This window comes from Opisthocomus hoazin, chromosome 13, assembly GCF_030867145.1.
Source record: "Opisthocomus hoazin isolate bOpiHoa1 chromosome 13, bOpiHoa1.hap1, whole genome shotgun sequence".
In the NCBI taxonomy this organism is placed as follows: Eukaryota; Metazoa; Chordata; class Aves; order Opisthocomiformes; family Opisthocomidae; genus Opisthocomus; species Opisthocomus hoazin.
Genome location: NC_134426.1, coordinates 23,458,126 through 23,486,099, shown reverse-complemented (window position 1 = coordinate 23,486,099; position 27,974 = coordinate 23,458,126). Strand labels below are relative to the sequence as shown.

The window sequence follows — 27,974 nt, the reverse complement described above, 5'->3', positions numbered from 1 at the left end:
CGGGAGGAGAAGGAGGAAATAATTTTTTAGCGGGAAAATGCTCCCCTCGCAGAGGTGACGAACACCCCTCGGCAGCCCGGGCTCGCCCGCGGGCGCGGCCGCGGGGCTGGCGGCGCCCCAGGGGCCCGTTTCCGGCAGGGGCTGCCCGGGGGCCCCCCGAGCCTCACGGCGCCGGGACCGGCCCGTCGGTGGGAGCAGGCCAGGCGCCCGGCTCCCCCCAAGCTCCCCGGCCCCGATGGCCGCCCCCTACGCGAGCGCGAAATGGCGCTGCGCTCCGGTCGCCTTCGTCCCCGCCCTTCGGGACTCTCCGGCAGCGCTCGGGCCACAGCAGCCAATCGGGGCCGAGAGCGCGTTCCCGCCTTGCACCTCTCGCGCGTGTCGCCCGGGCGGTGTGCGCCTGCGCACGGCGCGGCCGGCCTGAGGCGCTGGGGTCGGGCGGCGGAGGAGCTTGCGGCGGGGGTTTCGTCTGCGGGCACCCTGGGCTGCGAGAGGGGCTGCTGAGCGCAGCGGGCACGAAGCCGTGCGGCGTCGTGAAGAGGACGGCCTGCTGTGCATCGCCGGGCTGGGAGCGGAGTCCCTTCGTGGCCCGGGGGCAGGCTGAGGTAACGCCGGGGGCCCCGCAGGGCTGGCGGGGGAGGGGAGGGGAGGGGGGGGGAGGGAAGGGGAGGGGAGCGGGGGGGGGGGAGGGGAGGGGAGGGGAGGGGAGGGGAGGGGAGCGGGGGGGAAGGGGAGGGGAGGGGGGGGGGAGGGGAGGGGGGGAGGGGGAGGGGAGGGGAGGGGAGGGGAGCAGGGGCAGGGGAGGGAGGGCGGGGAGGGGAGGGGAGAAGGGGGGGGGCGCGGGCGCGGAGCTTGGCCCCGCAGACTGCTCGAGGCTGAGGGAGAAGTTAGGGCCGAGCCCACAGTGAAGGGAAGGGTTGCTGCGGGGTAGGGGGGGAATGGGTCTCTGGGGCCGGGTTGCATCGTCTGGGAGGTGACCAGGTGGGAAGGGTTGGCGTGTGCTGGAGTGAAGCGTGTGCCGCTCCCAGGGTAGAGTAACAAATGAGCCTGAAATGAGTCTTGAGTGCGCCTTGAAAGTAACATCGGTAGGCTCTGAGTTACCCTTGGCTGAAGCTGCAGATCCTGCCATGCTCTCCAGTCTGGTTGACTTTCTTCACAGCTTCAGAATTTGTGGTGGGCTGTGCCAGTAGGTTCAGACGACTATCAGGAGCTATAGCTGTGTGACTGTGTTAGGGTGGAGATCCAAGAGCAGGGAAGTTTGCAGAGGGGGCTGTATTTTACTGAACCAGTTGAAATTAAACAATGCAATGGTGTTGTTTGTAATATTTATTGGAATAAAGATGGGGGAAGGAGCGGATTGAACACTAATGCTGCAGGTGGTTTGTCTTAGAAGATAAGATGACGGGAAGAGCTAGAGCCAGAGCAAGAGGAAGGCCTCCAGGACAGGAGACTACTGTTCCTGCTGTAGGAGCTGCATCTGTAAGTTGGTTCTGTTTTTAATGAGCACAAATAGGCTTTGAAATGTCATAGCTCAACTACTTCGTATTTTAATATCAGGTATATATGGTAGATGATATGTGTGTGTGTGTGTGTATATATCAGGTGTATAGTTGTATTAAGGAAATTTTTGTGTGCTTACAAACAAGTACTCTAATCAGATTATCTTAATAGAGCTATTTTTGTAGTCTGCTTTGTCCACTGCAATACCCTGTAGAGAAGCAGAACATATTAGGCAGCTGCTGCTGCTGATCTGGGCAGAACCTGGGTCTGGCAGGTGTCCTGTTCCTCTTGTTTTTAATTTTAATATTAAGGACTTTCAGTCTCTGCATTTGAACGAGTGCTTAGGGCTTGTTTTGTGCTTATATGCCCTGGTCAAACTGTAGCTTGAACATGGCAGATACTTCTTTATTTGCAGCCATTGCCACATACCTGGGTTTTTTTTTAAAGCAGTTCCTCAAGTTTGTCAGTTACTAAAAATCATCGTTTATTTAAGCATGTGATTAAACTGGAGGAGTGTTTCTAGTCCATTTCTTTCCAGCGTTAGATGAGTTTATATCATGATAGAAGGTAGTTTACAGTTCTGTTTCTCAAATGATGAAATATGTCTTGCATTAGTCAGTAGCACTGATGCACCTCTAGAACCCGGAGCAGAATTTATAAACCTGAGACCCACTAGTTCAAACGTGTGGTCTCATTGACTTGAATAGAATTGTTAGTGGAAGTCAGGAGGTGATATCAGTGTGTAGGGTAAAGTAAGAGGCCTAGATATTTCACGTGGACTAGGAATATTGGTAGAGTCTGAGTGGAGACAAGTCCGTGTTTGTTTTTTTTTTTTTCATATGGGCTGCCACTGTTCTACCATGTAGACTGTGTATTATCTCCCTCCAAGAGGGTTAGTTCCAGAAGTGTTTCCAAAGACATATTGAAAAGAGGTTGCGGAATGAATAAGAGGGTTTATATTAGAATTTTGGAAAAGGAGGGCTCAGGCATGCACTCTGTCTCAGTTTAAGTGAGAACATAATCTGTGCTGGTCACAGAGGAAGATGGGAACAGGTAGCCATGTATGCAGAAATGAACCATACTATTTGACTTTCACACTGGACTGATAAAGAGATATCATAATACACTAAATTCTTATTGCTGAGGTTTTTATCAAATATTCTTAGTGAGATTTAAGGAGGTCAGGGGCCTGCCTTTCGTCAGTAATGTCCTGCCAATTCCGTGATCTTTCATGCTGCGGAAGTAGGAAAGAGAATAGGTTGGTCAGTCCCTGGCAAGTCCTTCCCAATGTGGAGACTGCAGTCTCCAAGGAGGATACCAAGAAGATGGCACTTGCCTCTTTGTAACGGTGCATGATGGGAGGAAAAGACACAATGGGCACAAATAGGAGCAAGATTTGTTTTGACTGGATATAAAGAAAAATGTTTTCATGGTGAGGACAGTCAAGCACTGGAACAGGTTACCCACTCAAGTCCTGCAGTTTATGTCCTTGGAGATGCCATAAATCTCGGAGCAACCCAGTGAGACCTCCTCATCGACCTTGCTTTGAGCAGGAGGTTGGGCTAGAGACCTCCTGAGGTTTCTTCCAGCCTGAGTTATCTTGTGGTTCTGTGAAGGATTGTGGAAAACGCCCTTCCCCATGACCATACAATGAAACCTATCCCCGCATAGTACCTTCCTTCAGTTTATGAATTGATATGGAGCTCTGCTCTGATCCTTTAATGGATGGGAAGGACTACACACAGAATCACACAGAATGTTAGGGGTTGGAAGGGACCTCTGTGGGTCATCTAGTCCAACCCCCTGCCGAAGCAGGGTCACTTACAGCAGGCAGCACAGGACCTTGTCCAGACGGGTCTTGAATATCTCCAGAGAAGGAGACTCCACAACCTCCCTGGACAGCCTGTGCCAGTGCTCCGTCACCCTCAGAGGGAAGAAGTTCTTCCTCATGTTCAGCTGGAGCTTCCTCTGCTTCAGTTTGTGGCCATTGCCCCTTGTCATGTCGCTGGGCACCACTGAAAAGAGTTTGGCCCCATCCTCCTGACACCCACCCTTGAGATATTTATAAGCATATATTAGGTCCTCTCGCAGCCTTCTCTTCTTCAGGCTTAACAAGCCCAGCTCCCTCAGCCTTTAGTGAGCTTAGGACAGGGGGACTCAGTGCCTAGCTGTTGGACTGTGGAGAATCCAGGCAGGTGACACAGCAGCTTCCTTCAGGAGCAAGGGTGGAATACAGGTGAGAGAGGCAAAGCAGAACTGATCTTTCCTGAACTACTTTTGTGAATGCTACAGGAAGCACAAAACTTGTGATAGTATGCTGTTATTGTGATGGCACTGGACTCTGCTAATTTTCGCATATACTCTTTAGGGTTGTGTACGTTCAATCTTTACGGTAGTGCTTATGGGTATTTACAGGCTGCTTAGAGGGGGTATTCTGAGAGATCTTATAGCATGTAAAAATATGAACAGAGGGGCCTGCCTAGTTACTGATCTTGAGTGCAGTGTCGGAACATGCACGTGGGAATCACAAGACGAGTACCAAGAGCTCTGAGAGCAAAGGAATGGAGGAACTCCAGGAATGGATTGCTGACAGGTTGTGTGATGCTGGTTCGGGGGGTTCCTGCTGCTATGTTGTAGGACAAGACAAAGCCAGGCTGGCTTTCTGGCTCAGGTTTCATGATCATGCATTAGCCTCTTGCTCGCTTACGCTTAAAGTAGAGAACTTGGATTATTCCTGGAGGAACTAACCTGTGGGGCAGACTGCAATCCAGTAACATGAGGCTCTGAATTGTGGGATTGCCTGTGGCCAAAGTTCATGTGTTGCAGTCCTTCCAGGCATGACGCTTTTTAATATTATTTATTCACTAGATACTGACGTTACTAAAGCTGTTTTTATACAATAAGTAGTCAGCTACTTGATGTTTCAGAGAGATTGTTAAAAATGAGAAGTCCAGGAATTTTAGTTAGAGCTTGTAAACAAGATTTGCATTTATTACTAGTTCAATGAATATTAGTTACAAAAAAAAAATTCCTGAACCCCACATATTTGGAGTTTGAAGTACAGAGTAGTATCTCTGCTACATAATATAGGAAAAAAAAATAATCTTATGTAGCTGTTACACTTGGATATTTGAGTATTCTGTACTTGGTTAGTGACTTTGTTTTGCTGTACTCTTGGAAGTATGCTGTTTGTTCAGTTACAGTAGGAAAAGTTGTTCCCAACTATTGCAGGCTCGACAGACTTTGCTGAGTCAGCCAGTTGGCCATTTGCAGTCTCAGCAGCCACATGTTCCTTCACCAGCATCAGAAGAACCTGGTGGCCGTGGACAACAGAGGGGCCCTCAGAGTGTTCCGCGAGGCCAGAATGGGAGCAGGCCAGAAGGTCAGAAAGGGTGAAAAAGTTCATTACCCCCAAGAGCGAGTGTTTTGAAGAAGATGCAATTAAGACATTCTTTAGAGTGTATTTCTAATTTTTCTTTTCGAAATGAGATTTATTACTAAGGTTTGGAAAAATTCACTGCGTATACCTTGTGATGATAGTGTTGTCATTCTAAGATGCAGAGTAGCTGAACCAGGAATTTTGAAAACAACCTAAAATATGTTCTACTCCATCTGTACCATCTCCTCTATCAAAATAGTTCAAAAAAATAAATTAGAAAGCAGTTGACACAATTAACTGCATGAATACCAATAGTAAATTTCATTGTGATATTGCATTGTTTTCTTGAATCTTGATAAGGAAATTACACTTTCTTACCTATTTTGCATCACAGTGTATTTAAACATTTTGATGTTTGGGAGGTGACCAGGTGGGAAGGGTTGGCGTGTGCTGGGGTGAAGCGTGTGCTGGGGTGAAGCGTGTGCTGGGGTGAAGCGTGTGCCGCTCCCAGGGTAGAGTAACAAATGAGCCTGAAATGAGTCTTGAGTGCGCCTTGAAAGTAACATCGGTAGGCTCTGAGTTACCCTTGGCTGAAGCTGCAGATCCTGCCATGCTCTCCAGTCTGGTTGACTTTCTTCACAGCTTCAGAATTTGTGGTGGGCTGTGCCAGTAGGTTCAGACGACTATCAGGAGCTATAGCTGTGTGACTGTGTTAGGGTGGAGATCCAAGAGCAGGGAAGTTTGCAGAGGGGGCTGTATTTTACTGAACCAGTTGAAATTAAACAATGCAATGGTGTTGTTTGTAATATTTATTGGAATAAAGATGGGGGAAGGAGCGGATTGAACACTAATGCTGCAGGTGGTTTGTCTTAGAAGATAAGATGACGGGAAGAGCTAGAGCCAGAGCAAGAGGAAGGCCTCCAGGACAGGAGACTACTGTTCCTGCTGTAGGAGCTGCATCTGTAAGTTGGTTCTGTTTTTAATGAGCACAAATAGGCTTTGAAATGTCATAGCTCAACTACTTCGTATTTTAATATCAGGTATATATGGTAGATGATATGTGTGTGTGTGTGTGTATATATCAGGTGTATAGTTGTATTAAGGAAATTTTTGTGTGCTTACAAACAAGTACTCTAATCAGATTATCTTAATAGAGCTATTTTTGTAGTCTGCTTTGTCCACTGCAATACCCTGTAGAGAAGCAGAACATATTAGGCAGCTGCTGCTGCTGATCTGGGCAGAACCTGGGTCTGGCAGGTGTCCTGTTCCTCTTGTTTTTAATTTTAATATTAAGGACTTTCAGTCTCTGCATTTGAACGAGTGCTTAGGGCTTGTTTTGTGCTTATATGCCCTGGTCAAACTGTAGCTTGAACATGGCAGATACTTCTTTATTTGCAGCCATTGCCACATACCTGGGTTTTTTTTTAAAGCAGTTCCTCAAGTTTGTCAGTTACTAAAAATCATCGTTTATTTAAGCATGTGATTAAACTGGAGGAGTGTTTCTAGTCCATTTCTTTCCAGCGTTAGATGAGTTTATATCATGATAGAAGGTAGTTTACAGTTCTGTTTCTCAAATGATGAAATATGTCTTGCATTAGTCAGTAGCACTGATGCACCTCTAGAACCCGGAGCAGAATTTATAAACCTGAGACCCACTAGTTCAAACGTGTGGTCTCATTGACTTGAATAGAATTGTTAGTGGAAGTCAGGAGGTGATATCAGTGTGTAGGGTAAAGTAAGAGGCCTAGATATTTCACGTGGACTAGGAATATTGGTAGAGTCTGAGTGGAGACAAGTCCGTGTTTGTTTTTTTTTTTTTTTTTCATATGGGCTGCCACTGTTCTACCATGTAGACTGTGTATTATCTCCCTCCAAGAGGGTTAGTTCCAGAAGTGTTTCCAAAGACATATTGAAAAGAGGTTGCGGAATGAATAAGAGGGTTTATATTAGAATTTTGGAAAAGGAGGGCTCAGGCATGCACTCTGTCTCAGTTTAAGTGAGAACATAATCTGTGCTGGTCACAGAGGAAGATGGGAACAGGTAGCCATGTATGCAGAAATGAACCATACTATTTGACTTTCACACTGGACTGATAAAGAGATATCATAATACACTAAATTCTTATTGCTGAGGTTTTTATCAAATATTCTTAGTGAGATTTAAGGAGGTCAGGGGCCTGCCTTTCGTCAGTAATGTCCTGCCAATTCCGTGATCTTTCATGCTGCGGAAGTAGGAAAGAGAATAGGTTGGTCAGTCCCTGGCAAGTCCTTCCCAATGTGGAGACTGCAGTCTCCAAGGAGGATACCAAGAAGATGGCACTTGCCTCTTTGTAACGGTGCATGATGGGAGGAAAAGACACAATGGGCACAAATAGGAGCAAGATTTGTTTTGACTGGATATAAAGAAAAATGTTTTCATGGTGAGGACAGTCAAGCACTGGAACAGGTTACCCACTCAAGTCCTGCAGTTTATGTCCTTGGAGATGCCATAAATCTCGGAGCAACCCAGTGAGACCTCCTCATCGACCTTGCTTTGAGCAGGAGGTTGGGCTAGAGACCTCCTGAGGTTTCTTCCAGCCTGAGTTATCTTGTGGTTCTGTGAAGGATTGTGGAAAACGCCCTTCCCCATGACCATACAATGAAACCTATCCCCGCATAGTACCTTCCTTCAGTTTATGAATTGATATGGAGCTCTGCTCTGATCCTTTAATGGATGGGAAGGACTACACACAGAATCACACAGAATGTTAGGGGTTGGAAGGGACCTCTGTGGGTCATCTAGTCCAACCCCCTGCCGAAGCAGGGTCACTTACAGCAGGCAGCACAGGACCTTGTCCAGACGGGTCTTGAATATCTCCAGAGAAGGAGACTCCACAACCTCCCTGGACAGCCTGTGCCAGTGCTCCGTCACCCTCAGAGGGAAGAAGTTCTTCCTCATGTTCAGCTGGAGCTTCCTCTGCTTCAGTTTGTGGCCATTGCCCCTTGTCATGTCGCTGGGCACCACTGAAAAGAGTTTGGCCCCATCCTCCTGACACCCACCCTTGAGATATTTATAAGCATATATTAGGTCCTCTCGCAGCCTTCTCTTCTTCAGGCTTAACAAGCCCAGCTCCCTCAGCCTTTAGTGAGCTTAGGACAGGGGGACTCAGTGCCTAGCTGTTGGACTGTGGAGAATCCAGGCAGGTGACACAGCAGCTTCCTTCAGGAGCAAGGGTGGAATACAGGTGAGAGAGGCAAAGCAGAACTGATCTTTCCTGAACTACTTTTGTGAATGCTACAGGAAGCACAAAACTTGTGATAGTATGCTGTTATTGTGATGGCACTGGACTCTGCTAATTTTCGCATATACTCTTTAGGGTTGTGTACGTTCAATCTTTACGGTAGTGCTTATGGGTATTTACAGGCTGCTTAGAGGGGGTATTCTGAGAGATCTTATAGCATGTAAAAATATGAACAGAGGGGCCTGCCTAGTTACTGATCTTGAGTGCAGTGTCGGAACATGCACGTGGGAATCACAAGACGAGTACCAAGAGCTCTGAGAGCAAAGGAATGGAGGAACTCCAGGAATGGATTGCTGACAGGTTGTGTGATGCTGGTTCGGGGGGTTCCTGCTGCTATGTTGTAGGACAAGACAAAGCCAGGCTGGCTTTCTGGCTCAGGTTTCATGATCATGCATTAGCCTCTTGCTCGCTTACGCTTAAAGTAGAGAACTTGGATTATTCCTGGAGGAACTAACCTGTGGGGCAGACTGCAATCCAGTAACATGAGGCTCTGAATTGTGGGATTGCCTGTGGCCAAAGTTCATGTGTTGCAGTCCTTCCAGGCATGACGCTTTTTAATATTATTTATTCACTAGATACTGACGTTACTAAAGCTGTTTTTATACAATAAGTAGTCAGCTACTTGATGTTTCAGAGAGATTGTTAAAAATGAGAAGTCCAGGAATTTTAGTTAGAGCTTGTAAACAAGATTTGCATTTATTACTAGTTCAATGAATATTAGTTACAAAAAAAAAATTCCTGAACCCCACATATTTGGAGTTTGAAGTACAGAGTAGTATCTCTGCTACATAATATAGGAAAAAAAAAATAATCTTATGTAGCTGTTACACTTGGATATTTGAGTATTCTGTACTTGGTTAGTGACTTTGTTTTGCTGTACTCTTGGAAGTATGCTGTTTGTTCAGTTACAGTAGGAAAAGTTGTTCCCAACTATTGCAGGCTCGACAGACTTTGCTGAGTCAGCCAGTTGGCCATTTGCAGTCTCAGCAGCCACATGTTCCTTCACCAGCATCAGAAGAACCTGGTGGCCGTGGACAACAGAGGGGCCCTCAGAGTGTTCCGCGAGGCCAGAATGGGAGCAGGCCAGGAGGTCAGAAAGGGTGAAAAAGTTCATTACCCCCAAGAGCGAGTGTTTTGAAGAAGATGCAATTAAGACATTCTTTAGAGTGTATTTCTAATTTTTCTTTTCGAAATGAGATTTATTACTAAGGTTTGGAAAAATTCACTGCGTATACCTTGTGATGATAGTGTTGTCATTCTAAGATGCAGAGTAGCTGAACCAGGAATTTTGAAAACAACCTAAAATATGTTCTACTCCATCTGTACCATCTCCTCTATCAAAATAGTTCAAAAAAATAAATTAGAAAGCAGTTGACACAATTAACTGCATGAATACCAATAGTAAATTTCATTGTGATATTGCATTGTTTTCTTGAATCTTGATAAGGAAATTACACTTTCTTACCTATTTTGCATCACAGTGTATTTAAACATTTTGATGTTAGCTAGAGCTGAAGTGTAAGATCTGTCGTCCCTGTATTTGCAGAAGACATTATTGATTTGGCTTACATTTTTTTTTCATCTGGCTAGTGAGCCCTTCTATTTGCTTACTAGTTAGCTATGTGTAAATCTTAGGAAGCTGGTATGTATTACCTGAATGCTACTTCAAGATTAATTTACTACATAGCATAAGCTGAAACTTAACATTTCATGATTTCTCTTTAATTTTTTATATATATGACTTTCAAAATGGAATTGTATTTAATTCCTATGTGTATATAAAACTTGTTTGTAATTCTTCCTCTTCATCAAATTTCAAAACGGTAGGATTACAGATTTCTGCAGGATTTCAGGAATTGTCTTTAACAGAAAGGGGTGGACGTCGTAGAGATTTCCATGATCTCGGGGTAAACACTCGGCAAGCCGTGGAACATGTTCAAGAATCAAAAACTGGTATGTTCAGATTAGACTATAGACACATAGGGAAGTTGAAATGAAAAATAATTTTGCTTTGTTTCTGCTTTTCGTATGGCTCTAGAGAACCAAATTAAAAAAAAAGATCTTCATTGTGTACTGGGAAAGATACAAGTTGCTCCCGATATCTAAGAGGAACGGTAAGGTGGACACGTCTGATGGCAAAGTGCTTCAGACGGAAGTTGTGTAGCATTTTACATTGGAACTATTTAGACAGAAGTGATGATCCTTGTACGTTCCTGCTGTCGATTACTTCAAGCAGGACTCTAGGTTTGCTTCTAGAAGTTGCAGTTTGTTCCATTGACCTAACGAAATTCCTAAAGATCTCATAATAAATGTGGAGTTTGAGACCTTTTCTGAAGAAACTTTTTAGTTTAAATAAAAGGTAATATGCTTCTTTCCTTGAGATCATGCATAGGAAAAAAAGTAAAAGCAGGCTGTCGTAATAGTCCTGCCTTCTTGCTGGAATGCAGTCATTTTAAATGTTGAACAGTGCATGTTCTTTGCTGATAATAGTTTTGTATTGCAAGTGAGTCTGTGAGACATCACAACAACGTAACGGCAACTGTAGTTCGCTTTTACTTAATCGAATGATAACTGGAGCGTGCCACGGGCCCAGAAATGGTAAGGCTTAGTTCTGCTCAGGTCACTTTAGGCCAGAAGCAGGATAGTTGTTTTTTTTTCTCATCTAGATTTTCTATCTAGAACTATGCTGATGCTAGCTCATGGATCGCTGTACTTTTGTAGGCAGCCCTATTGCCAGCCTTTTGTTTTCTCTTTGTTGCTTTGTACAGTGTCATATACATACTTTGTATGTGGTAGGATTTTTTTATTTTCATCTGGGGTGTTGTATTTCAGGTAGGAAAAAATGGAGAATGAAAACCAAATTAAAACAGATGATGCATAATTGTCTGCCGTGTATTTTTCGTATTAGACTTGTGTCTTTGAGTCGAAAAGAAATTGAAATGAGACATGGCAAAAATGGGAAGAAATATTTTAAGGGATCTGGAGCTAGTTCTTACTATTGTGGATTTTTTTGTTTGTTTGCTTGCTTGTTTGTTTGTTTGAAAAATCTTGAAATACCAAAAGAGCTGTCATGTTGTCACATATGAATGGGAATGTGGGTATCTCTAGCGATTGATACTTAGTTTTCGTTCTGTGTTTATGATTCGTGTAAAGAAAGGTTAATTTGTCCGCAAAGGAAGTTTATGTGTTGGTGGAAATTCATCTCTCTAGTACCTGGTGTTAATTCTTTGGGAGACAGGTTACGGATCGAAATGCTTACCTCACTCGATGTGAGAGTTTTCCTGACAAGTGAAGGAAGTATAAAAAGCTCTAATAAGCGGGTGAGTGTCTGTGATACCACTGTGCCTGTGGGAGCATTTCCTGTAGCTTATGAGCTACAACAGTTGCAGAACACAACTGACCTCTAATCTTTGTCTGAATGCCTCAGTTTTTTAAAATTGCTCAAAGCTGTAGAATTACTATAAAGTGGTAAAATCTTCTAACTACTAAGATATTTGCCTCTCGTTTTAGGTTCTTCGGGTGTTATGATAAAATTAATTACAAATTACTTTCGTTTGACATCGCGACCCCAGTGGGCTTTATATCAGTACCACGTTGACTATAGTCCTGAGATGGAAGCACGTCGTCTTCGGTCAGCTTTGCTCTTGCGGCATGAAGAGCTAATTGGAAAGACACATGCATTTGATGGATCAATATTACTGTTGCCAAAAAAACTAGAGCGTAAGGTGTGATATGAGGACGCTATTTTATTTTTTTTTTTTGACTTGCATTTTTTGATGCTTCTTGTTTCTTACTGGTCTGGGTGAAGCTAGATAATTCATGTCCCGTGAGCAGTGTTTAGTTGAATATATTGGTATAAGCTAATTTGCTTGTGTAGAGGAATTTGATAATAAACTGCTGATTCTAATGCTTGGATTCTGCAGGCTAAAATAATCCTCTGCACAGAACTGGATAGTACAGACAGTATTTTTCTTCAGTTTTCTTTCTGCTTAGATCTTTTTGTAACTTCTGTGTTTTAACATCCAACATAACTGAAAGGGTGGATGTATTGGGTGTATGTAGCAAGGTTTTGGTAGCTGGGTGGGTGGGTGGGGGTCTGGGGTGGTCTCTATGGAAAGAGGTTAGGGCCTGCCCTGTGCTGTAAACAGCCATTTCCAGCTGGCTTCACAACGGACCCACCACAGACCAAAGCTGAGCCTGTGAGCAAAGTGGATGGCACCTCTGTGCATTTATAAAGGTGGGGGGGGAAATGCCAGAGCAGCAGAAAAACCTGAGAAGAAGGGAGTGGCAGAGGGAAAATGCCATGTGCTGATGGTAACTCCTGCCTCTACCCCCTGCCTTGTGCCCCTCATTGCCCCACTGAAGGGACTGGGTGTAACCAGTGGTGGTAACAGAGGGGCAGAGGCGGCCGGAGTGAAGCCGAGTCTGGAAAAGGGAGAGGGGAAAGAGGTTTTCACTATGTGTTTTAATGTTTGTCTTTTTGCATCCTAGTACATGAATTAGTAATTAAATATACATTAATTGGCAATATATGAGGTTAATTTCCCCAAGTCTTTTTCCCACGGTGCTAATTGGTGAGTGGATAGCCTCCATTCTACTCCATTAGTCGTCTTCACCCAAACGAATGAAGCATTATAGGTTGTAGTTTACAATCATACTAGGAAATCAAATTCCTGTTTCAGCTAAGTCTTGAATTATTACTTAGAATCTTAATGTACAAGTCCAATTTGATATTAGTGGAGCAAAGTCCCGATACAGCCCTGTTTGCCTTGACTTGTATTAATCTTACTTCACTTTCTCAGGTTACCGACGTGTTTAGTAGGACTCGAAATGGAGAGGATGTGAAGATAACAATCACGCTGACTAATGAATTGCCACCTACTTCACCTACATGTCTGCAATTTTACAACATCATTTTTAGAAGGTTTACTGTCCAACTTAAGTCTTTCTAAGAAGTCATTCTAAAAATACCCGACTTAAGTTTTTTCTTTCCATAGACTGGACAAGTCAGTATTACACATGTAAATTTTTAAGCCTGTGTAGCTACCATTACTATGTGGCCAGCCACATCTGGCAGCATTTTAATGTGCAGTTCTATGCACGTTTCCAGCACGTGTTAGTGGGAAGTGAGTTTATACCTTTTCCCCAAGCAAGCAGATTCACACTGGAGCGCTAACTGTTGTAGGCAGTTAGTCCTATCTCTGCTCTCCTTTTGTGTCTGTGGATTTGTCTCTTTTGAAGCGAATAGTAGTGCAGGACCTTGAACTGCCGAATTGTTTTTTTGACTGTAGTCTTTCCACTTAACCTCGGTACCTGGTCTACCTGGTTCATCTGAAACGTAGCATGTTTAGACTGCTACGCAGCTCGTTGGTGAAGGGCTGGGTTGTATGCTAATTTAACTGATTAATTGTCATTAAGAAGTGTCCATGGCCTTTCTAATTGAGTTTAGTGAAAAGTCCACATTCATGACTTGTTGCATCTAGTCAGATAAAAAAAAGAAAGAGGTTATGCAGAGGGATGGGACCGTGCATAGTTTGATAAACTGAATAATAATGGTAAATGACATCCATATTTTAACTTCTAGGCTTTTGAAGATGTTGAATTTGCAACAGATTGGACGTAATTATTACAACCCCAGTGACCCAATCAGCATCCCTAATCACAGGTTTGACAAGAAGGATACTGGGTTTAGGAGGGGTGCAGGGAGAAAGGATGGTATTTGGATAATGCTCTGGTGCTTGATCTTGTAATAAAACCATGGACTTATGCTTCCTGGGAGTACCGGTTTTTGAGACCTCGGTCTCCTAACTCAGCTTCTTCTATGTGTAAGATCTCATTACTCTTTACCAGTGTGTGTGGTGCTATTCTGTTTTACTCCAGTGTCAGAAACCTTGCTTAAATGTCTGTAAGGCTGAGATCTCTGAATACTGTAATTCTAAAGCTCAGGAGTTACCAGCCTTTGTTCTGAAGGCCATTTAATCTGCTGTGTAAATTCATATCTGGCCATACCCCATTGTGTGGGTGGTTCTGGAACTCACGTGTTGCTCGCTGTCGTGTCTTGTCCTTGTTCCCTGCTAGGATCCCCTACAAAGTGACTGATGCTTCTAGCTAGCCCTAGGCGTATTGTACAAGTTAGTAAGCTTGAATATGACTACGTGAGTGTGGCCCTGCCGTGTGGCTGTGGTGTACTCCTTGCCATTAACATAGCCTACATAACCTGGTTGATGGAAGAAACTGGACAGTGTTCAACTAGATAAACTGTTGGTCTTTCTCTCTGTAAAGTGTCATTGAATACCCATACACTTTGTATGTAAGATATTTAAGACTAATAGCATGAAATGGATTTCTGAGGTTTTGATGCTTCCTTTCTTTCACTTCAGTTATATTGCTACATCATTAAATTAATCTTTTTTCATCTTAAGTTGACTAAAGATAACCTGCATTTAAAATATTTCTGGCTTTGTAAACTTTCACGAGCTTGTTTGTATTTGGATAATGGTTTCTTTGTGTCTGGACTGCTTTCTGGTGTCTGAGAAAGTGGACAGGAGGAACTCAAGGGGTGGGAATAGAGAGGCTTTAAAGCATGTTAAGATTCTGTATGTTCTCTTTTGACAGGTTGATGGTTTGGCCGGGCTTCACAAGTTCTATCCTCCAGTATGAGGAAAGCATTATGTTATGTATGGATGTGAGCCATAAGGTTCTTCGCAGTGAAACAGTGTTGAGTTTTATGTACAGTCTGTATTACCAGGTTGAAGAGCAAAGATTTAGAGATGCCTGTGCTAAAGAGCTCATAGGTTTAATTGTTCTTACGAAGTAAGTCTCTTTGGACTCTTGTCGTCTTAGAGATTTATTTATTTTTTCAGCTGTTCCATGTCCTGAAGTATACAATGAAGCATCAGAAAGCATCAAAATTATATAATTTTCAAATTAGCAAACTAATCAAGGTGACAGCATTTACAAAAGCAGGAAATACGTACTAGATGAGTTCTGTTTTCGTTTGGTTTTATTACAGTTTAGCTTTTAGGAGAATTGATAACCTGTTACAATTGAAAACTTGAAGTTACTGCTGTTGGTAGGAGCAAAACTTTCAGCTTGCATGAGTATTGCTAAAAACTTTTGTCCTGCAGTTCTATTTCTTTTTTGTTTAAGAGTTAAAAAAAGGTGAAATTGTTTGTTTAGGTACAATAACAGAACATACAGAGTTGATGACATCGACTGGGATGCCAATCCACAGTGTACCTTTAGAAAAGCAGATGGTTCTGAGATCAGCTTCGTGGACTACTACAGAAGGGTATGGAAACAACTGTCAGTGTGTGTTTATGCTTTAGCTTGAAACATTAGAGCGTTGTTAGAGGTTTACTTATGATGCATGGATTCATAATTTTCTTTAATAGAATTTTATTTGTAATGGATACCATGTAATCTAAGAGCAGTATCTAATTTATGCAGCATGCATTCTGCATGAGTAGTCTGTCCCAATGAGTCGTAGGCCAGGCAAAAATGCCAGGAGGCTTACATGGGTGAACAAGGCGCTCCTGGGAAAACTCAAAACCGAAGCATACAGAAGGTAGTGGAAGCAGGGACAGGTAATGTGGGAGGAATATGGAGACATTGTCCCAGCATGCAGGAATGAGGTTAGGAAAGCCAAAGCCGCACTGGAACTGAATCTGGGCGGGAATGTTGAAGGCAACAGGAAGAGCTTCTATAAGTACGTAAGCAATAAAAGGAAAACTAAGGAAGATCTGAGTCCACTGCTGTGAATGAGGCAGGGCCCCTGGTGACACAGGATGTGGGAAAAAATGAGGTATTGAATGCTGCCTTGCCCCCAGTCTTTACTAGCAAGGCTGCCATTCAGGATTCCCAGTCCCCAGAGACCAGGGAGAAGTCTGGAGCAGGGAAAATGCATTTGGTGGAAGAGAATCAGGTGAGGGAATGCTTCAGCAAATGAGACATAGTTAAGTCCGTGGGCCCTGATACTGATGCAGCTGGCACGTGTCATTGGGAGGCCACTGTCAGTAATCTTGGAACCGTGGTGGTGAAAGGAAAGGTGCCCGAGGGCTGGAAAAAATGAAATGTCACTTCTCTCTGGAAGAAGTTCAGGGAGGATGACACGGAGAACTTACAGGCCAGTCAGCCTCACGTTGATCCCTGGGAAGGCAATGGAGCAGCTAATCCTGGACACCATTTTCAGGCACGTGAACAAGAAAGTCATCAGGCGTAGTCAGCACGGCTTCACCAAGGGAAAGTCCTGCTTGACCAACTTGATAAATTTCTGTGATGAAATGACTGACTTGGTTGATGAGGGGAGAGCAGTGGATATTGTCTACCTGGACTTCAGTAAGGCTTCTGACGCTGTCTCCCGTACGATGATTGTAGAGAAGCTCATGAAGCGTGAGCTGGATGAGCAGACAATGAAGTGGACTGAAGGCTGGCTGGATGGCCAGGCCCAGAGGGTGTGGTTGGTGGCACGATGTGCGGTTGGAGTCCGGTAACTAGCAGTGTGCCCAAGGGGTTGATGCTGGGTCCAGTCCTGTTTAACGTCTTTATTAATGGTCTGGATGATGGGTCAGAGTGTAACCTCAGCAAGTTTGCGGATAGTTTGCTGGAGGTAAGATACATGAACAGACACCTTCAGAGAAATTACCGTTTTGTACTTTTGGTTCTTTGAAACAAAAGTTTATGTACGCCTTTCACTGCTGAACCTTTCCTGCCATTGAGGCCTGCCATTGTAATTGTGAAATCTTTCTGCACATCAGGTTCAGTTGTAAAACAGGATGGGACGTGATAAACTAGAAGCAAAATCTATATTATCCATTCTAGTGCAGGATGGAGTTTATAAATGATAGATTTTCTCTGCCTTCTTGCCTTTGCTGTGATCTCACTATTTTGTTTTTAAATGCTATCCTTTGGATAGTTTCTGAGCTGTGGTTCTCTTTAAGAAAAAGTAGTAGTTAAACTAATTCTTTCTCTCTATATAGCATATATATAACATAATGGAGTATGTTTGACTGTCAGCCTGTGTTATTTTTGGTTTTGTTCATTTTTTTTTTCCTGAACTAAATTAGTGACTGCTAGACAGACCAACTCATGCCAGATGCAAGGGAAAGTTGCGGGAGGGTTGAATTTCAGAGGCTTCACTTGGAATCTGGTTTGATTATTGCGATGTCTTGAACTAAATTAAGGCAGGAACCTTGTCCATTACTGCTCTGGAATCAGCATCGGAATCTTGACTTAGATATTCTGGGTGATACTGCCCCAAGCAAGGCAGAAGCATTGTTTCTGTTGTCTCTTACAAGTCAGTAATTTGGCAGCAATAGAGAAGATAGTGCTTCCCTGTGTGGCCATTGTTGGAGTGGGGGACGGATCGGCAGTAACGATGTCGACTCAATATGAGCATAAATCGTCCTCCCTTATTAATCAGCAAAACAAGGTTTATATACCAAAGCAACTACAGCCTCTGATTGGCTAGTTACCCTTAACCGTATATGGGCACAACTGCTGCGATTGGAGCAGAGCGTCATCTCGACGCGGAAGCGACGATAAGGCAGGAAGCGGCGAGGAGGCAGGGAGCGGCAGTTCGGCAGTCCCCCTGCGCCAGCGCCCCGCGCCCGCCGCTCTGCCCTCTCAGCAGCGCTCCGCTTGCACTGCCCCCAGGTCCATCTCCGGCGCAAAGCCTGGGTTGCTCAGCAGCACCAAACTAGGTCCCCTCTTGTCCGGCCAGGGCTCCACAGGCCATTTCTGACAAAACCAGTTCCTCTCGTTAGATGTGCTAATTGAAAAGTTGCTGCTTGCTTTTCTTTGCTTTAGGAAAAAGACTCAGTTTCTAAAGTGAGCATTATTATTAAGAAAACTGAGTGTTTGTTATGAATAAACTAACATACCGTGTATATTTCTAATACAGCAATATAATCAAGAAATTACTGACTTGGACCAGCCTGTCTTGATCAGCGAGTCTAAGAGGAGGAGAGGAAGCATGGCGGTAGTACCTGTGGTTCTCATTCCAGAGCTGTGCTTCCTAACAGGTACTCTAGAGTTTTTTCATATCAGAGCATCTGTCAAATCATAGTGCCTACTGAAACTGGTATTTTGACAGCAGCTGCTTGCCAATTTAAGTAGAATTGTTTTGTTTGGGTAAATGTGAGTTTAGCAACAAGTTTTGTAGCTAAAATATTAGATATTTAAAGGAGGCTGAAAAGTTTGAGGGGTTTTGATATTGCATGGTCTTTATGTACGGCGTTCAGTATTGGCCCACTGATAACTTGTCGTGGTTTTTGGCAGTAAAACTTCTGTTGGAAAAATGAAATTTACTATCAGTTGATAGTTTTGTAAGATACTTTAATAGGTGTTTTCCTCTGAGATACTCACTTTGCACTAGCAGTACCTGTCCCTCAGCACTGTTTTGCTTTGCTTTGGAAATGTAAATAAAGAGCTGCATGTCTTGTGTGGTTTCCTCTCAAGTGCAAAAATCCAGCTTTTTTTTTTTTTTCTATGCAGATGGGAATGTATGTATAGGGAGCAACTGAAAACCTTGGTTACTGCTGACACCACTTTACATGTCTGCAGCCCTTGTATAGTTAATCTGCATGACTTGCAAGTTTACTTTTCTTAGTCCTTAGTCTAACTTGTACTCAGAAAAAGATTTTGCTGTTAACAGGATTAACTGAGAAGATGCGTAATGATTTTAATATGATGAAAGACTTGGCTGTTCATACACGACTGCCACCTGAGCAAAGGCAACGTGAAATTTCAAGACTTATTGACAACATCCAAAAGTATGCTACCTTAATATCTTCTGCACATCTTTGTCATGAAAAATCTGTATGATAAACTTCTTTCTTGCAACAAAACTTTGGAAATCTTACTGGTTTTAGGAAAGAAAAGTCTTAGCAAGAGCAAATTTCAGTATGTTTTAATTTAAATCTTGTTTTTAAACAGCGATGACAACGTTCAGAAGGAACTCCGTGGCTGGGGTTTAAGGTTTGATTCTAATTTATTATCCTTTACGGGAAGAGTTGTTCAAGGAGAAAAGATCCTTCAGTCGGGAAAAGCGGTAAATAAAACAACTTCTAAAATCTTCTGCATCTCTCACTGATGAAGCAAGTTCTTAAGGAAGGGAACGCTACTTGTTGGTTTATAAATGAAGGATTATGAGTAAAAAACATCTTTGTCCAAACAGGAGACTTGCAAACTTCAATAAACTGTGTTTAGAAACGCCTGAAGATTTTTGTGGCTTGCATTACAATAGTGTCTTCCTTGCAAAACAGTCCCTCTGTCTAAACAAAGTCATTTCAGATACACAAACTAGGAGACTAGAGATGTTTCTGACTAGTTTTCATTTATTAAAATAGCAAAGCTTTCAAATGAAAAGCCACTAATTATTTCTGTTCACTCGAAGGTGGGGTGACTTCAGTATGAATAACTTAGATTTCAATTAAGTCACAGATTGCCATAAAACATTATATATTTATTCTGTAGTAGAGATCTTTTGTTCGTTTTGAATGAATGCTGGATAGAAAGGGGCATTTTACAGTGTCTTGATCTGTATATCTGTGTATTTGGTAAAGCTTTTTTTGTTCCTGTTATTGAAAAGATCTGATACGTTCTTTATAATAATACTTTTCTCAAGCAGTTACCTTATAAAAAAGAAAAATGGGAGAAAAGTCAACACAAACAACTATGTCTTTGCAGCACAAAAACTGTGCATCAAATAGTAACAACTTGTCTGGGCTAAAAATCATAAGTATCTTTATATAACTGTGAATGAAACATTTGAAGAGTGTAGGATTTCTTGAAAGGGCTAGATAAACCTTATTTTAAATCAGTGACAGCAGTAAAAGAAAAGATAAAAATCAAGTCATTTGTTGTAGGCAGAAGCGTTAACAGTCTGTTCCTGAAGTGTATCAGGAAGTAGTAGTGGTATAGCTTGTTTGGTAGGGTGCTGATTTTGTTTCTTTACCATCTCTTATTTGCAGTTTGAGTACAATCCTCAACTTGCTCATTGGTCAAAGGAAACTAGGGGAGTGCCCTTAATCTGTGCGAAGCCTCTGGACAACTGGTTATTAATATACACACGACGCAACTATGATGTTGCTAATACATTACTTCAAAATTTGTTTAAAGTCACACCATCTATGGGAATCAGAATGAACAAGGCAACCATGTAAGTGTCTTTAGAAAGCTGATGGAAAAATAATGTTATACTTGTTAAGGTATATCTGTTAGCTTGTTTAGGCTGTTAAATGAGGAGATATAGTATGTCACACTACAGACTTCTGTGAGATTTTTAATACAGTTGCTTTCAGTATGTAAACTGTTCAGTTTTCTCTGGTGACTGACTTTCTCACTCAAGCTTTTACTTGTGAGAGCTTTCACTGGGGGTTAAAGCATGCCAAAACCAAACAGTATTAGACACAGAGTCACTGAGCAAAACCTTCTCAAGTGGCGCTATATGTATACAAGAAGGAATATATATTCTCTTGCTGACTTTGGACATATTCTGGTTTGTTCTTATTGCAGATATCTTCTTTGACTACCTGTGCTTGCTTTTAACTTTGAATTTCATTGCTCTTGGAAGCCTAAATTGGGGATGATTCCGCTTAATCTTCAAAATCTGTGACTATTGTGCATTTGTTAGTAGCTATAAATGTGATACTTGATATAGTACTGATGCATAATGAGCATTTATGTTTTTGCTGAAGTTTCAAAAGCTGTTAGTTGTGTTTTTCTGTAAGCATTTTTTCTCTTCCTTTTTAGGATTGAAGTAGATGATAGAACAGATGCTTATGTAAAGGCTTTACAGCAAAGTGTTACTCCTGACACAAACATAGTATGTATTTGAATCCATAATTTCAAATCATGTTAATCTTTGTAATTAGTGTTTTAAGACTAGTGGGATTCATTCTCGGGAATAAAACTCTTGGCTCCTGAGTATCTACTACATGCCTACTCATACTCGTCTTTAAACCCCAGACTAACTATGAGCATCCTTCTGGAAAAGAGCCTTTGTACTTGGCTCTGAAGTATAGACACTGACATTTTCCAGGTATTTCTTTTGCTGTGAACATGTGAATATTTTTCCTGAGTGTAAGAAACTTTCCCTAAAGAATTACAACTGTTACACAAATCTGAGAATGCAGCTGCTTAAAAACATTTTTTTTTTTTCTTTGAAGGCAGTTTGTATTTTGTCTAGTTCCCGAAAGGATAAGTATGATGCTATCAAGAAATACTTATGTATAGATTGTCCCATTCCAAGTCAGTGTGTGGTTGCTCGAACTTTAAGCAAGCCTCAGACTGCTATGGCCATAGCAACAAAAATTGCCTTACAAATGAACTGCAAAATGGGTGGAGAACTTTGGAGCGTTGAGATCCCAGTAAGTAAATTTTTTTTTCATTCTTGAGCCATATTTATAAACAAGCCTTTTTCCCCAAAAAAGAAAACTGAGTGTTCTTTCTCTAGTTTTGTCTGTGAGAAGACACATGAAGTTAAATAAGACATAAGGAGACATTTAATTCAAGGATTTGGTGCCCATGGTTTACTTAAGTATCCTGAAACCATCCAGTTTATGTCATGATCTTGTTACACTGTAGGATGGAAATGATAGGTGCTTTCGCAGGTCTTCATGTACTAATACCTGTTCTGTATTGATTCTTTTTAAGCTGAAACAGGTGATGATTGTGGGAATTGATTGTTACCATGACACTTTATCTGGAAAGCACTCAATTGCAGGATTTGTTGCTAGCCTGAATCAAACAATGACCCGGTAAGATTTGAGTGCCAAAGAAGAAAAAAATAAAACCCTATCTGTCCCTTAACTGAAAAGTAAATTAAATGTGGTGGTCCATCATGAAAGTGTCCAAATTGATTTACTGCACATTGTTAGTAAGAACTGTACATTGTGTATTTCTCTTTCTACTGCATCCCTTAAGGAATAATCTTGTCCTTCTTCCACAGTGCTTGGGAGAGGGGGCAAACGGTGGGGCAAGGGCCGGGATGAGTAGAAGGCATTGGGGTGACAGGCTCTTCTCCCTTTTGAGTTGACTTGTGTGAAAGTTTTTTGACCGAGAGGAATTGCACAGGGGCTTTGCGAGGGAAGTACTCTCATAGTACACTAACTCTTGCTTGACTATCTTGACTCACAATAGCCATAAAGACAAAGTGGTCATAGCCATTTAAAAAATCACTTCATTGAAGGAAGCGTGGGAAATGCTTTGAAGGTCATCTTGTGTTTTGTTCTTCACAGGTGGTTCTCCCGCTGTGCTGTTCAAGGTCGTGGGCAAGAACTTGTGGATGGGCTCAAAGCCTGCTTGCAAGGTAAGAGAAGGCTTTCTGCTCTTGTTGGGTCAGGTCTAAGGAATGACAGTTTAGCCTCCTCAGAACAGACCTCCTCGGCTGCCTTGAGGGGAGGCGTTACCAGCTTGCACTGAGATGAAAGCAGATTAAAAATACAGTTGTAAATCTTGCTGAAAATTAATAGCATTTTGTGTACATTCTTTCATTGATTCCCTTGTCTATTAACAACAATTAAATACTACTTACCAGTGCGCTTCAAAGAGTGCTTTAAAGGAGACAGATTGAAAGGATGAGAGCTCCTTGCTGTGAGAGAGGCCAGTCAACTAGATAATTTCCTTAGGTTCGTTCTTTTTCTGTTGGTACGCAGGCAATACAGCATCCTTTTTGCAGGTAACGTTTGTGTATCATGATGCATACCTGTTGGAGGTTACTGAAAGATTGAGGGCCTTATATTTCAAAACTTACAGCTGTCTTTCCAGTAATAAAAATCCATTTTTTGAGGGGAATGAGTTGTCATTATAGCTAACAGCTGTTACTCTTTTTATTTTTTTGTAAGCTGCTCTAAGAGACTGGTTCAAGTGGAATAAGTATTTGCCCTCTCGTATTATTGTGTATCGTGATGGCGTAGGAGATGGACAACTAAATACTTTGGTTAATTATGAAGTGCCTCAATTTCTGGATTGCTTGAAGAGTGTTGGTAAAGACTACAAGTAAGTCTCTTTCCACCAACCCCCTTTTTTATACTGTAAGAGAAATATACACTGGGATACAAAAAGTGGTTACAGATGAAGATTGTGTCATCTTTTCATTCCGATTTATTTTTACTTGAGCACGGATAACTGCTTTTCTGATGATTACGTGACTTGAGATACCTAACATAATACAGAATCAGAGAGTCATAGAATGGTTTGAGTTGGAAGGGATCTTAAAGATCATCTGGTTCCAACCCCCTGCCATAAGCAGGGACATCTTCCACCAGAGCAGGTTGCTCAGAGCTCCATCCAACGTGGCCTAGGAAAAGTTTTTAGTACGTGCACCACATGAGTATTCAATACACACGTATACTCTTTAGGCATTCTTGATGCATAAGGTAATTAATAGGTTTTTTCAATTGGTTGATCATAGCCTGATTGCTACCATGTGTCTGGTAGGTCTTTTTTTTTTCTTTCCGCTTCTGGGAGGACTGTCTGTTGTCCAGTCACTTAATTCTGCACAATTTTCAACATTCTGCTTTAAAACTTACCAACTGCAGTGACTTGGTGTCTTAATCTGCTCTGAAAATGAAAATATTTCCTGATGCTGCAGGCAAGCAGAGCACAAAACAAGTTATAGCTAGTAGGAACTGAAGTGCTTGCTGCTTCTGTTTAGCTTCTGTTGATGGCTTGCTCTTTACCAAAAATACTGTCAAAACACAATGTTTTCTATATGAAAAGATGAGGTAAAGAGATGATAGAAATCAGATCTGTCTTTAGAAGATCCCGTTTTGGTCTGTTTTGAGTCTCCCTATGAAGCTCAATGTAAGGTAGACTGGTAAGAAATAGTATCAAAGTTGCACCTGAAACGAAAAATGTAAAGTTATGAACAACATCCTATTTAATCTAAATCAATGCGTCAGTGAAGGGTTACATGTGAAAATAACGCTCCGGAGAACTCTGAATTGCTTTTAATTTGGAGCTCTAGACAATCTGTTCCTGAAATACTCTCAGTGCAGTTTTTCAGCATAGTTTTGGGGTTTTTTCTTTTGTTTTCATTTATTTTAGTCCAAGACTTACTGTGATAGTTGTGAAGAAACGAGTGAATACCAGATTCTTTGCACAGTGTGCTGGAACACTTAAAAACCCACCCCCTGGCACTGTTGTTGATGTGGAGGTTACCAGACCAGAGTGGTAAGTTAGCATGGAGGTAACACTTGTGTTTGCTGACAACTTGATAATAAAGGAAATATATACGATATTAAATTGACTGTGGGATCAAGTAGAAAAATACTTTCCACACTTCTGTCCTTTTGAAAAGAAATCATAGTGAATGTGTAGATGAAAGAAATGGAGAAGCTTAAATGTTATGAATTCATTATGCCATGTTTCATGGCTTCCAATATGCAGGACTTGTATACATCAGAGTACAATATATTCTCTAAGTAAGTGTGTGTGTGTGTGTTTGACTTTTTGGTGTTTCTCTTTTTGGTTGTTAAAGGTTTAGTACCAAATGAGTTCCTGTTGGTAGGATTGCCCAACTGTCCTTAACAGAAATGAATTTCTGTCTGGCTGTTGTTTTGGCGTGCATAAATTTTGTTACTTTGTAAGGGTGCACTTCATGAGCAGATGTTGGAAGTGTTCTTTGGTGGTTGGGAAGTCACGAGAAGATGCCTCAGAATTGTACCACTATCTGTGTAGGTAACACATGTACACAGATCTCATCAACTTCACTCGCTTGCTGTTGGTGTTGAACGTTTTAGCAAGTCACGCTCAGTGACATTCAGGTCAGGTGTGTGGGAAATGCAAAGCTTGTTCAGTATGTGATTGGTTATCAGGGAGAAAACTGGATGATGAATGGTGAAGATTTTCATGGTCTTAAGACCTGTTCTATATAAGAAGGTTATTTACATTCTTCCAGATCTCCTCGCTTTTGAGAAACAGAGGGAACTGATTATCTTGTGATGAAAGTGCAGGCATACTTTTTGGGGTTTACTCAATGTGCATAAAGTGACTTGAAGAAAATAAGTAAGACAAATTTGTGGGGATTTGCATTTTTTCTAAGAAAAGCAGCCTTTTCTGTATCAGATCTCTGGGATTTTTTTTTTCTATTACAGGTATGATTTCTTTATTGTGAGTCAGGCAGTGAGAGATGGTTGTGTTGCACCCACTCACTACAATGTAATCTATGACACTAGCAAACTGAAACCAGATCATCTACAACGTTTAACCTACAAACTCTGCCACATGTACTACAACTGGTCGGTAAGTATTTCCTCTGGGAAATGATAATGCTTTTCTTCTAAGATTGTGCATAAGTATGCAATAGCAGCCCACAGAAAGGTAGAAAAAGGTGTCCTTAAAACACCCTTGCAGATCTGAAAAGCCTGCAGGTATGGCTCTTGACCTAGAGTGGTGGCTTGAGAATGAGCCACTGTAAAATAGTGTGATCTCTTCGAAGTCTGAAGGTTATTCTTTATTCTCACGAGAAAATACTTCTTGTTTTCAGTATTACTCCCAAATTCTATGTTAAACGCCAACCTGAAATGATTATTTCTTACCTGCTTTGTGTGGAAATGCAACCATGTTCCTCCATTTCCCTTGAGGCCACTTCTGTTGCGTACCAAGATCAGCACAAAGTCAGCTCACACCTGAGGTGTGCTTTAGATTTGTCAGCTTAGCAAGCATAAATATTTCACTTAGCTGTGTCCTGCCTTCTGTGAGATCCAGCATCAAATGTAAACCTGCATAAGGGTTTTTCTGGAGTGAGGAGGGAAATGGAGTTGGCAAGTTTTTTGCATCTGTCCTTCTATAAAGCACAGGTTTTTCTTAATGCGCCTAGTGTGTGTAATGTTGTTTTCACAAATCTGCATAAACTCCAGGGAATATAAATTTTACGTGGATCTGAACGTTTGAATTCCAGGCCTGTCTTTGTTACAGTGACTGCATGCTTATTTAAATGACTTGAAAATGATTCCTTTTTTTTTCTTTTCCTTCTGCAGGGTGTTATCAGAGTACCTGCTCCTTGCCAGTATGCTCATAAACTGGCTTTCCTTGTAGGTCAGAGTATTCACAGAGAACCAAGCCTGCTGCTTTCAGACAGGCTTTATTATCTTTGAAGTTCAGTTACCAGCTAAAAAAAATAGTGCAGCTCCTTTCTAGGGAATTTGGAATTGTCTGGGGGTTTGTGGGGGTTTGTTGTTGTTTTGGGTTTGTTTGTTTTTTTTCCTGAAGAGACATGTGCATGGGATAATGCATATGTGCAGTTGTGGAACTTTATTTTCATAGTAGCAGGAAAAAGCTTGAGGTGGCAGATCTGCATTTTGAATAGGTGTCTGCTTGCTAGAAAAGCTATATAATTATTTATTGTTTCTAATGCTTATTTACTAAAGTGTTTCTGGTGTTCTTCACCAAAGATTCAGTTGTTCTTAATTTTATTTAACTTCTGGAGAAGTCTTATGCAGAATTATTTTTCACATACAAGATCCATAGTTATGCAGACAAAACCCTAAACTTCTCCAGTTTGCACATTACACTTTTTAATTTTCAAAATGCAATTTTTGCTTCCTTGTTTTTCTTGGCTGTTAAAGTGAGGGCAAACTTTTGTCTGCTAAACTATTTCGTATCTTAAATAGGGGCTATTGGCCATTCTTGATTATCAAAGTTTTGTTTTAAGATTGCATAGTGCTGTAAAACCTGTGGAAAAGTTTTTAAAACTTGCCCTTGTAAATGATTTGCAGAAACTGTCGTGTGCTCACTGGTGTCTCCAGAGGAGTGGAGGGAAGTGGAAATTTCTGAAACTGGCATAGCTGAGGACGCAGTTCTGTGTATGCCAATGTTTCAGGAATGAGGGTCAGAGGCAGAATTATTTCTGTATCTTATCATAGCTATAGGAACACCTTTATTATATGGGACTGCAGTGTTCTCTCTGCAGAAAGTGACGGCTTTGACTAAGCTTGAATGCTGTTACGGGGGCTGTGTGACTTAGCCCGTTGACATGCTTTTTTGTAAGTCTTGTAACTTCACAGTTTTTACACAGTGCGAGTCAATTGGTGTTTAGACAACTGCAAGTTCATAACTGGAATGAACTAAATTTCTTGGTTGACGTTGTGTAACTACGTGCTTGTTAAATGAGAACAATAATTTCCACCAAAGAATATCAGTGCACTGATGTGCAGAAAAGTAGATGGTTTCACTATTCATGGGTTTGCTTTTTGGTTGTGCAGTTCCAAGTAATGGGAAGTGCTTAGGTCTTGGTTTGTATCGTGCTTCTAAGATTTTTCATTGTTAACTACTCAGCAGGAGTACCTTAATTTGTAAAGCATGCAGCAGTTGTGTTGACAGAAGTTGATTTCAGATTTTTGCATTGCCAGGCACTGAGTCAAACTAGTGCATATGGAAGAACGTGGGTTAGTGCTGTTTTTTAAGCTAACTTGTTGTGTACCTTGTTCCTTTTCTTTGTGAGATCTAAATAAAGTTGTTGCTGTAATCCTTGCTCATTTGATTTTGTTAGATGTATTTGCGTACACACTTCGAGTCTGGGCTTTGGGCATACAATGTGACACGTGCTGGAGTCACTTCCTAACCATTTTTTACCTCTGGGAAGCTCCTGGAGTCTTGCATGTAGGTGAGCCTTTATTCTACAGTAAACTTCAGCAGCCGTTGACAGTTGTGAAAAATGAGAGTGCTCCATAGCTTGTACTCGGTTCAGGTTTTTTTCTTTCCTAGGCTGAGAGAATTGTACCACCTTCTTCCACGTGACATTGTAATGGAGAGAGGCATAGGGGGTTCTGGCAATAATTTTGCTCTTCCCCATGTCATACGGTGGTGGCTTTC

The 27,974-nt window shown here is 41.8% G+C and overlaps 1 protein-coding gene across 4 annotated transcripts; it reads left to right on the top strand.

Moving 5' to 3' along the window:
* The first annotated feature begins 456 nt into the window (after positions 1-456).
* PIWIL1 (piwi like RNA-mediated gene silencing 1) lies at positions 457-27,596 on the top strand. Of its 4 annotated transcripts, XM_075434646.1 has the most exons (21): positions 457-602; positions 1,388-1,476; positions 4,729-4,879; positions 9,984-10,109; positions 11,667-11,881; positions 12,959-13,080; positions 13,741-13,821; positions 14,772-14,969; positions 15,336-15,447; positions 18,058-18,178; positions 18,811-18,928; positions 19,092-19,206; positions 20,129-20,316; positions 20,910-20,982; positions 21,326-21,526; positions 21,813-21,916; positions 22,397-22,467; positions 23,003-23,156; positions 24,207-24,332; positions 25,256-25,403; positions 26,141-27,596. In XM_075434646.1, the coding sequence occupies exons 2-21, from the start codon at positions 1,396-1,398 to the stop codon at positions 26,255-26,257; spliced, it is 2,622 nt and encodes an 873-aa protein (XP_075290761.1). In that variant the 5' UTR covers positions 457-602; positions 1,388-1,395; the 3' UTR covers positions 26,258-27,596. The 4 variants fall into 4 exon arrangements, with proteins under 4 accessions (XP_075290761.1, XP_075290758.1, XP_075290760.1 ...); XM_075434643.1 differs by lacking the exons at positions 457-602; positions 1,388-1,476; positions 4,729-4,879 and adding exons at positions 5,758-5,838; positions 9,096-9,246; XM_075434644.1 differs by lacking the exons at positions 457-602; positions 1,388-1,476; positions 4,729-4,879 and adding exons at positions 5,765-5,838; positions 9,096-9,256.
* Positions 27,597-27,974: the final 378 nt, after the last annotated feature.